We start from the raw sequence: 16,944 nt of genomic DNA on the forward strand, positions 1-16,944 counted from the left end.
GATGTACCCATCCTTGACACAACCCCCCTCCCTCCTTTCCTAAGAAGTACCCATTGTACTGAACTTTGGGTTTGTCATTTCCTTAATTTACAATTTTTATCACGTCTCTTGGTATCCCTAAACAAGAAATTGTTTCATTTATAGGCATTTAAAATTCTGTCACTTTGTGCTGTTCGAGCTCCCCTGCAACTTGTTTTTTCCTCTCAAACTTCACGGTTGTAAACAGTAACCAAGTTGATGTGGGAAGCTATAGTGAAAGGCCCATTTCTGGGTCCAAAGTTCTGTGCTTCAGGTTCCTCCACTATAGCGACTTCAACTGAATCTTCTCTCAATACTCTTCCAGATCTGGGATTCTAATTTTACTTTTTACAATGAGTACAGAGGTGTATAGTTTGCTCTAACACTATAGCACTGGTCTGGTTTATTTGAGGCTGACTCTTTGATCAGGAACACAGTCCCCAGGGGAAGTGGGTCACGGTATCATTTTCAGACATTGTGGTAATATTGGAAGATTCCTTGAATAGAAAACTTTGGTATACGAGACAAGTTGTTTTAATACCAGGTTTGAGGTGGCACGCGGCAATGATCAGAAAAGACAGAATTCACAATGCAAAAATGCAAAGTTTATTTTCTTAAATAAAATACTATATTCATATCTATACAAATAATTATTACAACCATTAAAATGTTACATTTACCAATAAAAATTTCAAAACTTTAAACAAGAGCATGGTTCAGAATATTCACACCCTAATACAATGCATTTGTAAAAAGATGTCAAAATAAACAGGACCTATTCTTATTTACAACAGGGAGGACAATCCTGATCATATTATACATATCTGCTCTGGATTCCATTACAAAACAAATTAGTTCCCATTAGTATTATAAACCAGGTGATTTACAGTAATAGGACACAGTACACAGCAGACATCGCTGGCATGGGAATAGATACAAATATTACACTATTGAAAGACTACAGTTAGGTTTTTCTGGCGACTGCCCTACAGTAAGCCTCTCACCCAGTGTATCTATAAATAATTTGTGAAGGTAATTATGTCTTCCGATTTTCCACCTATTTTTACCAAATGAATATATATATATATATATATATATATATATATATATATATATCCTGCTGAAAGTGGAAGCAAATCTTTTCTTCACAGTAACACAACTGCAGCATCTTAAGCAACACTGTCTGGTCCCTTTCTTCTTGGAAGATCAACAGTTTAACTCCCTTAAAGGTTACCAATATAGTCAAGTCCAGTGCCTCAATGACCTCACAGATGAAAATGGTTTTAAGACTTGAGGGATGGGGGTAAAGAGATCCAGAGAAGTGAAGAAGGAGTTAGATGGAGCAAGCTCTAAGTTCCTAGGACATCATATGGTGTCAAGCTGTATACACAACTGAGCCAAAAAAATAAAACCCCACAACTTATGATCTTCTTTAAAAGTGTTAAATTACAAATGAAGAGTTATCTTCTATGTCTCATGAGATCTCTAGTGACAGATTATGCAGATTATCATCCAAAATAACACCAATTTGAATATTATATCCACTTTCAACCCAAGTTGGCTCGTGTTTAGGAAGCATCTGAACACATGCGTGCACCAGACCCCTGCAGTGGATAGGGTTTGTGCAAATATAGAAACAAGGATGTTGAATGACCACCACCTACAAGCTCTGAGTTTAAAAGGAGTTTTGCTTCTAGTACACTTTTTACAAGATCGGCATCAAAGATGGCTCAGAATGATAAGGCAACAGTGAGAAACATCAGCTGTTCTTGTCTTCTAGGTGTTTGACTACACAGCATGTACCATTCCGACTGGTCCTTTGCTATGTAACACAGGAGTGGGTAATATATTCCAATGGCTGGTCTTAGGACCAGAGGCACAGTTTCAAGTAAAGTGCAGTACCAGGATAGAGGCATGTGGGCAGAACTAGAAGCTCTGTGTCCAAGAAGGGCCTCATGCTGGACTGCCCCGATCCAAACTTGGTGTCCCCCACAGACTCCGGTAAAAACACTGTCAAGCTCACACAGGAAGGTATAGAATGCAGACAAAATATGGTTAAGTCCAAAAAAAAAAAAAAAAAAAAGGACCTTTTTCTGTTCATAGCATTTGGCCAAAAAAGGTAGTTCAAGAAGGAATGAGTTTCTGGCCTTTAACTTGCATATAGGTATCATAAAATCATCACTCACAGATTAACTTCACACTAGTTTATTTGGCTATTATTATTGCCCTCTGGATATACACAGCCATAGGCAATTAGCTCCAGGCAAAGGCAGAATTTATACAGACAACAGAAGTACGACCTCCAGGTTCCTAAAGTATCAACCCAAAGCCATCTGATTTGGGTCCCACCTTTGAGCTTTCTAAACTCCTCCATGAGGAAAAGCAAAAACAAACACAAAGCAAGCTCATCAAAACAAGGAAGAGAACTGTATGGCACATTCAGTATCTTAAATTAATTCTGAACTAACTTTGTTTCAAGAAATTCTTGTTACCTCTTGATAGAATAGGAGATACAGTGGTTCCCAAAGCCAGGAACTGGGACTCACTCACTGATATAGGAGCATGACTCACTGTCACACAATGATCCAATAGATGGGTGGGCCCAATAAACATTTCAAGGCAGAGAAGTAATCATCCTAAGGAAATGAGCAGGTTCCCTGCCACCTGCTGACTCACAGCAGATGGAAGAAAAGAGGAGCCTCGGTACCTATCTATCAAAGGGAGGACAAAGCTGAGAAGATGCTTATTAGTGAGTCTATCCTTTCTCAAAATTTTACAACCTTACCTCCATTAAAACACGTTTCCACATTTTTTTGGAGTATAAATTTCAGCCTTTCCATGATATGGATAATGTTAGAAGGCAAGAGCAAGGCAAATGAATTATCTTTAAAATGTTTAAATAATTTTGTATTTTAAGAAGGCTGATTTTTAAAAATGGATCTTTATTGCAGTTCACCCTGATACGCAAATGGAAATTGCTGCAAAAGAATATTCCCTCCTCATTCTTCTCTTTCCACAGTTCTAATACATTAAATTTTATAAAGCATGATCACTGGGGGATGTGGCTCCTTACTTAGAAAAAAGATGCCATCCCTGGTCCCCCCAAAAGGTCTTATGATATAAACAAAAATAAATTTCCTGAAGTGGTATAAAATATCCTAAAAAGAGAAATGACATCAAACTTGATTTCTTTTATCCATGATTGACATATTAGAAGTTTATACAGGATGAAGTATCTGAAATTTTTCACTTCATTAGAAGTTACTGTGTTAAATGGTCAGTCAACTACTTTCTCTAATTGATTCTATGTGATCAGTAACACTAAAAGAGAGAAAAACAATTTAATTAATGACTCTCATTTATGATTCATAGGTTTGTATGTTTGTGTATTTTCATAAATTACAAAATTATCTGTGGAAATGGTTTTACATTCTATAGTCATATATGAGCAAGCCAAGAATAACATTAAAGTTTACTATTTGTTTTCTGCTGTACCTTTGCCAAAAATTATATCCAGAGATTGCTAGATATTAAATAAAATTCCTCCCCAAAATCATTTAGCTCTAATTATCAAATACTTAATATACTGCTGATAAATCTTGTACACTCATGCTTTTAAATCAAATTAAGATTACTCTTCTCTGAACACTTTCAGAACTGAGTCCATATATACAATGATCTCTTACATATATATGCACATGTCTGTAAGATAATTAGAGCTACATGTAAGCAGGAGCCAAATTATTTGCCGAGAGTCATATCTTTCTTCAGAGGGTCAAATAAGCCTTACTTAGGGGTAGGGGTTCATTTGAGATCAAAGTACATTCTTGGAATGAAAGCTCTGAAATATGTAAACGCTATCTCTGAACAGGGCTGAGCAGAAAAATAAAATCAATGCAACAGAGAAATATCTGAAAGTGCCAGGCTTTGAGGCCTTTCTATTGCAATGTTCAAATTGATCTTCTCCTTAGCCTGTTACCTTCGTTCTAACAGTGCCCAGTTCTTCAGGACTCAATAGCCACCACGCTGTGCGTGCGTGCGTGCATGCGTGCGCGCGTGTGTGTGTGTGTGTCAGAGACAGAGAGACAGAGAGACGGAGGAAGGGAGAATGAATAACCAAACATATTTAACACTACCTTTCTTGAAATTGGCAGGCTGGACCTTTCAAGTACAGAGAAAAACTTGAATGTTACAACCTAAAACTCAATTAAAAACAAGCCATAAATTTTATGTTTCCCCTCAATTAAAAGTGTTAACTACTTTGTTTATCTGTTGTCTTATTTAAGTAACTCCTATTCTTCCCCATGAGTATTTTGAAGGAGAAAATACAGAAGCTTTTCTTGTTTACATTTTTTTTTTCTTGCTCCCAGGAGGCTGCTTCAGTCAGCAGCAGGAGGAGGGAGGAAAGTTTGGTAAGAACAGTTCAAGAGGCACACGTGACCCTTCCACTGAGTCTTCACAAGAGGTATTCGCCAGAGTTAACAGCTCTGACCCAGCCTGAGGAGGCATTTTTAAGGAGGAAAAAATAAAATGCTGGCTCTTGGGTTTACTTTATTAACAGAGCAGACAGAACCATGTTATATGTATCTCTCCCACTTGATCCTATATTTGGCAGAATATAACAACAACAAAAAGTAATAGGTTTGAGAATATGAGTATATATGGTTGTTTTCAGAGGGTTTTTTTTTAAATTTTCAAAATTCAATATATGAGTGTGTGTGTGTGTGTGTGTGTGTGTGTGCGCGTGTATACACAATTAACTGCTGTGGGGCTTTTAAAAACCCTAACATCCCGTTTTCCAATACTTCAGCAGGTCTCAGGTCTCAATTTCCATTTCCAGATGGCAGGCCAATTTTTAAAGGACCAGTTTATATTTTAAAATCTATGTCTGTGTTCTGTCACCCTTCCCCCCCTCCCCCACACACTCACACACAGAGACATATACAGAGACAATTTTTTGAAGCACCATTTCACATCTACCATCAGGAAAAATAATGAACAAATTCGTCTTCTCATTATAATTCTACGATGCGGGGTAATAATGTAACATACAATGCCATCTTTTAAATATAAATATCAATAAATGAAAACACTGACAGAGCTTAAGACTCTGCTCAGAAATATTTAAAAAGTAAGGCTCATATAACTGTGTAAATTCCAAACACACTATTTACTGAGCAGTCCCTAATGATTAACAAATATAAAAGAAAGCATTTAGAGCTCAAATAAATAGAATGAAGAAAATGTTGAAAACAAAGTTCAACCAATGAAGCAACAATCTTTGCCAAAACACATGTAAAATTCTGCAATACAACTGCTTTTATCCTTAGGACCTGATGCAAAAATGCAAGCACAAAATGGACAAAGTCTATGTACTTTGCTTTTCAGATTGCTATTTTTAAGGCTAAGTAAGGAAGACCTTTGCTTTCCAGGATCTTGGCACACTGAAAGATAACATGGCTCCCTAATTTGAAGAATGAGACATTAAAATTCAGATAGCTTAGGCATTGTTATCATTAAGAAAGAAGCCTCTACCTACAGGAAAACTTGGGAGTAAAGGCTGATCGAGCAACTCATTTATTTGCTAACTGCTTGATTTGAACCATGGACATTCATTCTACATTAATTCAATACCTGCCAGGGGCAAGAAACTGTTCTAGATGCTGTCATCAGCCAAGCACTTGGTGATGAGCCACTGCGTTATATCAAAATTGTCTGTATTTTTGGAGAGCAACTCAAATACCTCAAGTTATCTATTTTACAAATGATCAGCAAATTTAAAATCTAGGTTCTTTCCTACTACCCCACACATGCCAAAGGGATTTTCCCCCAACTTCCAGCTGGTAAGTATTTAGGGAATATAAGATTACAAATCAAACTTGAAAATGCAACTCCGCTTGAAAAACTTAAAAAGCACACCGTGCAGTTAAAAATGAAAGATAGTTTGTTGCTGGCAACCCAGTATTCGCATCATCTCTGATGTGGCTTCCCTACATTCGGAAGATAACTGGAAACTGATTACACAAACACAAAGACATACACACACACACACCACCTCCCTCACCATGTGCATTATGTGTGCATGCACACACAAACACATTTGTAATCTCACCCGATACATTTACATTTAGTCTATCAGTATTTAAACAGCTGAACTGCAGTCATGACCTAAAATATGGCTTATGTTGTGGGCAGGTCTGTTTGAGGACTGCTTGGAAGAGTCAGAGGCAGAGGAGTTTGCTATTGTAAGCAAAGGTGACATTGCCGAGCCATCGGGAAGAGCTGTAGCTATTTCTGGAAACAAAGATGTCATATTAAAGTTAGACAAGTGAGAATTGGTCATGTGCATTGGCGGCATGTCAGGGAGCAGAGGAAAACTTGGTTGAGCAAAACCAACAGGTCTAGGAGGAGACAGAATTGATCCAAATCGGTTATTTAAGCTTCCACTGTTTACTTTCTCAGTGCTAGGATTTGAGAACATTTGATTAGAAAAATAGGGGATGGAAATATCATTAGACAGCGTAGGATGAGCAGGGGAGTAGGGGGGATAGAAGGAGGGCAGAGTATTTTGGGGATCTACAGGGATAAGAGCTGGCGTTCGAGTGGCACTAGGCTGAGTAACCTGTGGAATGAAAGAAGTATTAGCATTTATTGGTGGATTCATGCCACCCTCGGGAATAAAAGGAAAACCGAAATTTTGTGATAGTGTATGCTGGTCAGGCGCTGAGTTATCATTAGGTACTTGTGGGCTATCGGGCATGAAACGAACAATACTTCCTCTCTTCTCTGTAGCGGCTTGTTGGCGTCCAAGAATCATACTGCCACTAGTGGACAGAGGAAGATGGGGAAGACTTGGGTCAAAGACATTACTATGTCTTTGGTTTCCGGAACGATTCCTTTCAGGTTGACGAATTTTGGAACCACTGCTGTCTTGCAAGGGATGCCTTGATCGCTGGGGAACTGAAGAGTTAGTTGGACGTACAGGAGGCCCTTGTTCAGCATTTCCGTGAGACACAGACGGATGGGGCAAAGCTGGCCTTGCAACCCCATGCATGTTGGTTGTGACCGGAGGGTTCATGTGGCCCTTGGTCCCATGACTATCAGTTATCCTCATGGGATTGGACTTCTGTACAGACACATTGGGACTTGTGTTTCGACCCTGAATATCTCCTGAAGAAGAAGAACTTGAGAAAGGAATATTCAGGGTGCTGTTCCTGGTGTTAATCGCACCTAGGGACATGTCACAACTCTCCCTGTTTTGACTCTCACTCTCTCTTCTAATATGGACACTTTCATGGGTTGGGGGACAATTATAGTCAATTGCAGAGGATGGACCACACTGTGTGTTCCTCTGATGTTCTGAGAGTGATCTCTGGCTTCCAAGGACCTGATCACCAAGGTGAGGGGCAAGTAAACTCTGCATGAAACTCTGGTGGCATGTGTTCTCACTGTCCCTTGGTGGGATGGCATTTCCTGTCGGAATACTCTGAACTGGTGGATAAGATAATCTCTTTTGGCGGTCGATTGGTGGTGGACCAGGGTTTTGACTAATTCGAAAAGCCTGGGACTGCATACTCCTCAATGATGATACCGGGTTACCTATTTCACTATTTCTTGAAGACTGTACTTCAAAATTACTCTGGGGCTGCTGACTGGCTCCACTTGGTTTAAACGTCTGACAGTCAGTAAGGCGGATATCCGAGGCAACAGTATGGTCCACGCGACCCTGCATATTGTGAACGGCCAAACTCTTATTTCTGGGAACATCAAGATAGCTTCTCATTTCAAGCTGATCTGAAACTCTGGAACCCTGAAGTGACATGCCCATTCTCTGCTCTGAGTTAGAAGATGTCTTTCCAATAAGTGCCTCGGCAGAATAACTTGAAACTCTATTTCTCTCTGGCCTGTGTGGAGTACAGGGCATGTCTGAAGGCCTAGTCACGATACTGGGCTGGGACACCATTTGTTGCTCTATGCCCCTTGAAGTCAAAAGCCTCTGTAATGGATTATGCCCAGATACATGTTCAGAAGAAACCCCCGAACCTTGCTGCCTGCTTCCAACATCCTGCTGCTGGTGTATCATATCTTGACCGAGATGGTTCTGGGGATGGTTGTGGTGGCTCCGGCTGGTCGAAGGGTTTTCACAACTCTTCTCTGGCTGGGAACTTCCAAAATGTTGCTGCATCTGTTGCTGCATCTGCTGATGGTGGGGATGTGGCTGACCACTCTTGGGGCGGGACTGGTCAGTTCCGTGGTGCTTTGGTTGTAAGGAAAGCTGAGAGGCCTGAGTGCCCTGAACGAGATTCCTCTTTTTCTGCATCTGGACTTCCTGCTGGAGAGTTCTCTGTTGGTGGACGTTATGTGGCTGAGAGTGGACAGAGCTCTCTGCATGAGGCGCGTGACGCTGCAGTTGGTACAAGTGATGCCTCTCTCTTAACTGTCCTGCTTGCTGCTGCTGCTGCTGCTGCTGCTGCTGCTGCTGCTTTAAGTAGAGGTGGTTACCGTGCAGGTGAGATACCCCTTGGGCTGGAACATGCTGTTGCAGGGCCTGGAGATGTTGACTGGCCTGGGTTTGCTGCTGCTCGGTAACTGAATTCTGAGAACTGCATTGAACTTCCGTTTGTCTCAATGCAGGGGCCCCAAAATTGTTACTCGGTGGAAATAATCGTGCGAGGCCATCTCCATGTGCTGGGTTGCTAATAGGCACAACAGAGTTTGCAGAGTTGGGAGGGAGCTGACTGACCATCATCTGAGTCTGATCAGAAATGCTGTCCGGAGTGCGGTTCATCAGCGACATAGCTTCAAGCCTCAGCGGGGCTGGCTGACAGTGCTTTTGACGTTTAGCTGAAGACAATAAAAGGTCGTCTTGGACAGCACGCTTGGCGGAGTCTTTGCGGCTTTCCTGACTTGGCTTTAAGAGTGGCTCTTGAACCTGTGGATTTGGTATGGTGCCAGTAATGGTGTTTAGCTGTTCTTGGGAATATTCGGTCATCAGAGCTGGCCCGGGAGGCTGACCACCGTAGGAACTAGATGCAACAGTCAGATTAACCGTTGCCGGAACAGGTGCTTGCTCTGCGGTTTGGGATAGACCAGCACAGCTGACCAGAGGATGGCTGATGGTGCTCTGGTGGATAAGATTATTGACACTTAAACTGGTGATGCTTGGTGGCTGAGAAGTCGAAACCTGTAAAGAGGCATTTGATGTTTTGATTCCTACAGAACAACTTGGTTTTCCGAGGGATCGATCCACAGTTGCTTCGATTGAGTCCTGAGAATTAAATTCATTTGGTGTTGCTTCTGCCTGTCCTGGGCCACTCTCTTTAGACATCTGTGTTTTGAAAGGCTGGTCTCCCTCTAAAGGTGAGGCTTCAGAAGGCTTTGAAGTAACCTCCCTCATATCAGCCTGGGTGCCAGCTCTTCCCTTCTCAAGGTTCTCCTGGTCAAAAATAGCTCTTGCAGCAAGAGCAACTATATCAGTTTGCTCTACAAAGGTACAGCTGTCACAGGTATTCGTTGTTGCATTGCTGGTGACATCCTCTCTCGTGGTTTCAGGAAGCATGGATGCAACTGAGAAACTACGACTACTGCCAGAGCTGGTGGACATGGGAGAGTCGGCCTGCCTGCTGACAAGCAAAGAGCCATTAATAACCTCCTGATCAGGGACGCAGGAGTGATGTTGCCCCGGACCTCTGTCATCACTGTTCATCAGTAACAGCTCCTGTTTGGGATGTAAATCGACACTTGAATCCGCCATTTTAGAATTTTCAGAAGGAAAGTCAGGATGGTCCACCGGCACCGAAAGAGACAATTTCTGAGAGTCTTTTTCTTTAGCAAGACCAGACAGCAATGCAGTCAAACCCTGCCCCTTTAACAGACCTGTCGTTTGCATCGTATCTGATGAGTCTTGCTCCACTCTGCAAGGTTCAGCAATGATTTCTACCTCAGAAGCACAGTCAGTGCTTGTAGTGCTAGTGGTGGATGAGAGCCCAGAAACCTGAGAAACCAAAAGGTGGGGATCATTTGGAGATGGAATCAACACGCTGGCTGAAGTGCAGCATTTGGCAGCATCTGACAATGCCAAACTAGCTGGTGGCTTATCCTGAGATGCCTCTTGCTGCAGAATGGGGGCAGAATCTTTGGATTTTGCTGGGGCCATTACAAAATGTTCACTCGTTACAGATGCTTGGGAGGGTGAGCTAGACTCTTCTGTTGCCTTAGATTTGGGTACAGATTCGGGTATCACGGATTCAGGATTTAGAACATCCAAAGAATGTGAACCAGAAACACTCACACAATTTGCCTGGGACATGGTGACAGACGGTAACACGACAGGGAGGCTTTCCAGCAGTCCATCACCACATGACGGCTCTGCTGTGGCTTCAGTGCTGGGGCAGGCTAACTTGCCCACCTCTCTGACTGGATTCGGGGGACATGCAGACTTGTGAGCTGCTAAGTGTTTCTTGGCACCTGGCTTCTTAAACCTTTTTGACTTCACATTAGGTAAACAAGCTACAGTGTTCACTGAGGGAGTAGTTACCAGACTATAAGTACTGGGTAGTGTGGCTGAATTATCGGTTGTCATGGGAGATGCTACCGTTGTTGTTAATGAAACACTGTGAACTGGGATGGTTTGACTACTTGCGGCAGTTGGGGGATTGGCAGGCTGGCTAATAGACAACTGTACACAGCTCTGCCCAGCCATCTGTGATATGCTTTGATTGAGGCTGGCCAAAGCTCCAAATGTATTCAGGGCAACATTGGTGTTTGGATCTTCGCTGGTGGTGGGTTGGATAATTTGCATAGGGGTTTGATTTGTAGTTCCTGATGAGGACATCACAGGCTGCAAAGCAAAGAGCTGTCCATTTAAAGAAATGGTTTGAGGCTGTTGTTGGTTTGACATGGTAACAGAAAAAGTTTGTGTTGAACTAGATGTTGATAGAGATGAAGGTCTTGGTAATATATGGACAAGATGCTTTCCTCCAAAAGTCTGGGGGGTTGAAACATTTTGCACTGAACTATTAGACCCTAGTAGAGCATTGGCTCCACTGACAGGGAGTCGAACAGAACCAGGAGGTGGAGCTGAGAGGAGCGGCAAAGGGTTCTGATTAGCTGCCTGTATGATCACTATCTGCTGACCCACTGTTTGGTTGGGAACCTCTGCTCTCATCACTGTTGGGCAAGGGGTGGTGCTGGGGGGCTGAAGAATGATAACATTTTGATTAGCTGTAGCTGCATTCACAGCCGACCCAACTGGCTGAGCCATCTGAATCACTTGCATTGCTGAATTCAATGGAAGGATACTTTTTGGAGGCTGAGATTTAACTTGTGGTTGGGCAATTAGTGGCTGCATAGGTAAAGATGGACAAGAAGGCAAGGTGACAACTACTTGCTCAACCACCTGCCCGTCTGCGGGAAAGGAATTATTCACGTTGACGCCCGTAGCGACGTGTCTACTGTGGCTGGTCGTGGGAGGGCTGCTACCAGACTCATTTAATACCGGAGTCACTGCAGAAGAAGGTGTCTGGCTTAAGGGCTGAATAGTGTTTCCCGCCAGTTGCAAAGTAGTCCACGTCGTCTGTGTGTTTCCAGCGGAGGAAATTCGGGTAAGGCTATTAATGTTTTTCAAATCCGACGCACTAACACTGGAAGAAGGCAAAGAACAAGAAAGAGTCCAACTATTGTCCAAAGGGTTTGCAGAAAGAGTGCTTACAGGAGTGGTGGTCTTCCCTCCTGCAGGGGCAGAAGGGGCCACCGCTGCGGTAACACTCGCCGAGTCTGCACCCTTGCTGATGCTCACTGGACAAGCATCACCTGCAGATCTGGGAGGCTGGGAACAGACTGTGGTGGTAACTGAGACAACAAAGGTGGTTTGAAAATCATTTCTGAAATCCTGGATGCTCAGGCAGGACTGGCTTCCATGGTGCACTTTAGTGGCAGTCGCTGAGGAAGTGGTGGGGACGCCTGTGGCACAAGGGACTGTTTTCTTCAATAATTTGGGGCTCTCTTGCCCATTCTTATTTTCAGGAGAACTTTGATCACTTAGACACGTGTGCACGGAACGATGTTGGTGAGGTTCAGGCCCAATGGGAACTGCGATCAGTGGGCCGTTGGTGGCACCAAGCACGCTCGATTCGCTTTCGGAGGTGGAAAGCTCGAGAATATTTTGAGCAGGAATGGTAGCAGGAAGACAAAGAGGAACAGGCTGGTTGGCAGCCAATGCAGAAACTGTGGTCTGATGCCATGGCTTGTTTTCAGAAGGGTAAACTCCAGAAATAGACACAGGAGTCACAAGATTGCAAGTCCTCTGTACTGGCACCACATTGGCGGTCTGCTTTTGTAAATTATGACCAACATTAAAGGTTATCCCCTGAACAGCTGTTCCCTGGCTATTTCCACAAGGCTGACTCTCGTTGGAATAAACAATGATATTTTTTTGAACCTGATCACTGGGAATAACAACAGAGACCTTTGAGTTTTTAAGATTTCCTTTCCAGTGGATTGTAGGGTCATCATATAGGCATATGTCATTTGCTTTCAGTAATTCAATATATCGGCCATTTTCTTTTTGAATTTCTTCCAGTTGTTTACGTAGCTTTTTAATTTCTTCAGCTACAATATTAAAAATAAAAATGAAACAATTACCTGGTAGTGTCAGTACTTACAGTAACTTAAGAAAAAACTGTGTGCTAACTACCAAAGTCTAATTCTAGCATTTCGAAATACCTCATCTGAGAATCTTCAGTTCTTTTCTAATGCAAGTTCTTTCTCCTTTTTACATTGGTATAACAAGCCTCTATCCTATCCTTTTAAAAATAAATATCTTTAAAAGTAAGGTCAGAAATTACCCATAATGTAGAAATCTCAAAATTCCCAATTCAAAAATTCCCAATGGGGCAGCTACCAAGGTAAAAGAAGGGAAGGCACACTGATATCATGGTCACATGCTAGGAAAATAACACTGAATATCAATATAATAGCATTTACATGCTATAACAGCTAACATTACTTGTGGTGGTAATAGTCAGTCTCTTTTATAAATGGCTTTAAACTCACTTCTATTTTACTCTTTGAAATGCCAGAGACAGTGGAACAGGTTGAAGGTAAAGTAGTAGAGCACCAAAGAAAGCATCAATAACGGAACTTCAATCTCCCTTGACAGGGCCAATGGACATATGTGACTGTCACAGCCCTACTCTTTTCTAACGGAGAGAACTTCATCCATGGATCCTACTACTGGGGCAGCCTTCGCTGTTGGTATTTATGCTCTGTGACCCCAGACATCCCACCTGTCTTGCCACAGTGGTAGATCTCTCCCCTCCCCATCCACCAAAGGCAGCCAATCTTCAAAGCCAATGCCCTGTGAAGTGGCCTGAAATAAAAAGTTCTGTTCTGAAAAGGATGAGCTGAGACTAATGGATTCTTTTTCTCAGACATTTAAAATAAGAGACACAGAAGAATGATGCCAATGTGCCATGGGCATCAGAAGTTAAGGGACAATTTTTATGAACCAAATAATAATGATGATTGTCCTCACTTATTACACACTTACTACATGCCTGGCACTTTTCATTCATTGTCTCATTTCATAATAATAACAACAATGATGATGGTAATTACTATATGCCAACTTTACTCAAAGTACTTTACCTGCATTATTTCTTTTAATCCTCATAACAACCATGAGATGGGAACTACCTACTCTCATCAGTATTTTAAGATGTGAGAAACAGACTCAGAGTAATTACATAAATTTGTCTAAAGTCAACCAGACACGTGCTGTGATTATCTTCATTTTAAGATGGGGAAACTGAGATCAGAGAGGTGAAGTAAATAGCCACAGGTACTGAGTGCATAAGTGAAGATGAAACTCAACCCAGGTGGGCCTGATTCCCAAGGCCGCTGGGAATCAGGCTCAGACTATGGCCCAGCCTGTCTTATGGACAGAGGATATGTGGGAAGTTTCTGGGAGGAGAAAAGAGAAGAGAGCAGATGCACAAAAAAGAGCCAAAGAAAGGATGGTGACAGAGATTACAATGTAGTGAGACTTAAGCTGCCTCAGGTGCTGCCCCAAGCCCTGGCCTACCTGTTCAGCCTTTCCTGAGCCCTACGCAACTTATATTTTTCCAAAACGTTCCCTTTTCCCTAATGTAACTCAACTGCCTCAGCCTCTGGGATGTGAAACCAAAGAAACTCTCCTTAGAAAAGTCTACACATCATTCCAGTCTTAATATCTCTTCTATGGGATGCCTCAGAGTGCTTACCAAACATGTATGACGAATCTAACTACCTAACAGCATCATAAAACAGGGCCTGGACTGTAAAAGACAGCTGACGTGGGGGAGGGGGTAAGCTGTCATCTAACTTACGGCAAGCAAAGAGAATTCAGAATGCTGACCGTCTGGGTATACAATAAAAGTAGCCCAACACTGCCCCCACCTCAGCAAATTCTACCTTTGTTCCTCTTCTTTTAAGGTGACCTACTGAGTTGTCCCAGGAAATTCTTTCTCTGTTTTTGTCAGAGCCATAAATAAAGGACAATTCAAACTGCCTACCATTCTGAGCTTTTCACTTGCCTGGCATTTTTCTTTTCAGCTCTTACAAGGAAATCTCTCTAGTGAAAATGGAAAAACAGAACTTATGTAGCATAAAAATGTCACTTCTAATTAAAAATCAAATTTCAGTATACCTGAAACTAATGTAACATTATGTATTAACTGTACTAGAATTAAAATAAAAACTTATTTTTTAATGTAATTATCTAAAGAATAATAATAAAAATAAAATTTCATTAAATGATCAGGCAGTCTGATACACACATTACATGCAGTATAAACAATTATGAACGGAATGTTTTGACCTTTTGAGTTAAGTCACAGTTAAATCTTGGCCCAGGCAGGTCTTTGTTTTGTTTTTAAGTTACACTGAGCAGGACTCTCCCCTATATCCTCTCACGGGATTCCCCTAGCTGGAAGATCCAAGTGGAATAAAAGCGACCTAGCATTATTTGTCTCATGAGCTCAGCAAATATGAAGTGCACGGAAGAGTCCAAAATCAAAATTATGTATGCCTGCAAGATTAGAGTTGCTCGCAGAAGAGGGAAAAGAGGTAAACTAAGATGAATTTATTTGCAACACTATTCTCTGGCCCACCGAATGCATGGACAATCTTAACAATGTTTCTGGTCAAAAAAAGCCTCTGTATCCTCATATAAGTTGCCCTGTGACACGAAGACCTGAACACTGAAAAAACAACAAAAATGAAGAATCTTCAAATCTTTACCTTGTTCATTGTTTCCTCCATTAAGCAGGAGTTCATCATTTTGCCTTTTCAGTTCTGTTATATATTTAAAGGCTTGGTCCAGGATCATATTCTTGCTCTGCCAAAGAGAATTAACCACTTAAAAGTTTCACTGAAGAGTAAGAACTTGCCAGAAGAAACTTAAAGCTTTGGTTTTATCACATATATGTGATATGTATCTTTTCAAAATTTAAAATGGGCACCATATTCAAATGCTTCTGCTGTTCATTTTTCATTTACTAAGTATTTAAATTTGAACAGCCACTATGCGTCAGGCTCTGTTCTAGGCACTGGGGATGTAATAAACAAAACGGAGAAAATTCCTGACCTTCAGGAGTATTTTCCATACATACAGTTGGGTAGAGCTAAGTGCTAGGAAGAGAAAATAAAACAGAGTAAAGAGGGGCCCAGAGAGATGGCAAAGGTCACTCTGTCCTATGAACTGAATGTTTGTGTCCCCCTATAATTCATGTTGAAACCCTGATCCCTGATATGATGGGAGTTGGAGGTGGGCCTCTGGGAGGTAATTAGGTCATGAGCATGTATCCCTCATGAATGACATCAGTGCCCTTAGAAGAAAAGACATGAGAGAGGTGACTGCATTCCCTGTCACACAAGGACATAATCAGGAAGAGCAGACACCAGGAACCAAACCAGCTGGCACCTCTATCTTGGACTTCCCAGCCTCCAGAACCATGAGAAATAAATTTCTGTTGTTTAAATCACTCAGTCTATGGTATTTTTCTTTTTTTTTTTTAATTTTTTTTTTTTTTAACGTTTATTTTTGAGACAGAAAGAGACAGAGCATGAATGCAGGAGGGTCAGAGAGAGAGGGAGACACAGAATCTGAAACAGGCTCCAGGCTCCGAGCTGTCAGCACAGAGCCCAACGCGGGGCTTAAACTCACGGACGTGAGATCATGACCTGGGCCGAAGTCGGACGCTCAACCGACTGAGCCACCCAGGTGCCCCTATGGTATTTTTCTTATAGGAGCCCAAACTAAGGCACTGTACTGTAATCTATCTTGCATGGGAAGGCTGAAGAAGGCCTCTCTGTGAGGCAAAGCAAAAACCTGAAGGAAGTAAACCCCGTGGATATCTGGAGGAAGAGGGTCCAGGTAGCAGGATCCGCAAGGACAAGGCCCTTAGGCAGGGCTGTGTTGGCACGTTGGAGGGGCCCTGGTGAGGTGAGCAGAACTAAAGTATATAGGGGAAGAGTGGGAGGAGAAGAGGCTGGAGAGGGCCTTCAAGGCCCTGTAAGGATTCTAGACTTTAATATTGTTTGTATCCTATGAACAATTGTTAAAAATAAAACATAAGTGACATTCTTTTTGGCTTTAGCTCTCTATACCTTTTTCCAGAGGTAACAGTCATAGTTATTTGTGTATCCTCCCAGAAATATTCTATGCTGATACATGGATCTATCTTTAAAAACAAACAAACAAAAAAACAGAAAGAAGGATACTATAAGCAGTATGCTACATTGTTGTTTTCTATTTACAAATATATCTTGGAAATACTTCCATATAGGGTTTAGATATCTATGTTATACTTTCTAAAGGCTGTATTTATTTTATTTTCCAGTATAGTATAATAACTATTTAACCAAGAGGCATTTTGGTTTCTTATT

The 16,944-nt window shown here is 41.8% G+C and overlaps 1 protein-coding gene and 1 long non-coding RNA gene across 2 annotated transcripts in view; one reads left to right on the forward strand and one right to left on the reverse strand.

The window, feature by feature from the left end:
* Nucleotides 1-1,066: 1,066 nt before the first annotated feature.
* USF3 (upstream transcription factor family member 3) overlaps nt 1,067-16,944 on the reverse strand; it is a 57,743-nt gene continuing 41,865 nt past the window's right edge. Inside the window, exons 6-7 of the mRNA XM_043594204.1 lie at nt 15,298-15,394; nt 1,067-12,627 (exon numbers count right to left, since the gene is read on the reverse strand). Coding sequence (XP_043450139.1) covers nt 6,161-12,627; nt 15,298-15,394 — 6,564 coding nt within the window. The 3' untranslated portion in view covers nt 1,067-6,160. The remainder of the gene's footprint in view (nt 12,628-15,297; nt 15,395-16,944) is intronic.
* On the forward strand, nt 11,512-13,420 carry LOC122491456. Its single transcript, XR_006299363.1, has 2 exons — nt 11,512-11,621; nt 12,043-13,420. It is a non-coding gene; the product is annotated as an uncharacterized LOC122491456 (long non-coding RNA).

Source organism: Prionailurus bengalensis, chromosome C2 (genome assembly GCF_016509475.1).
Source record: "Prionailurus bengalensis isolate Pbe53 chromosome C2, Fcat_Pben_1.1_paternal_pri, whole genome shotgun sequence".
In the NCBI taxonomy this organism is placed as follows: Eukaryota; Metazoa; Chordata; class Mammalia; order Carnivora; family Felidae; genus Prionailurus; species Prionailurus bengalensis.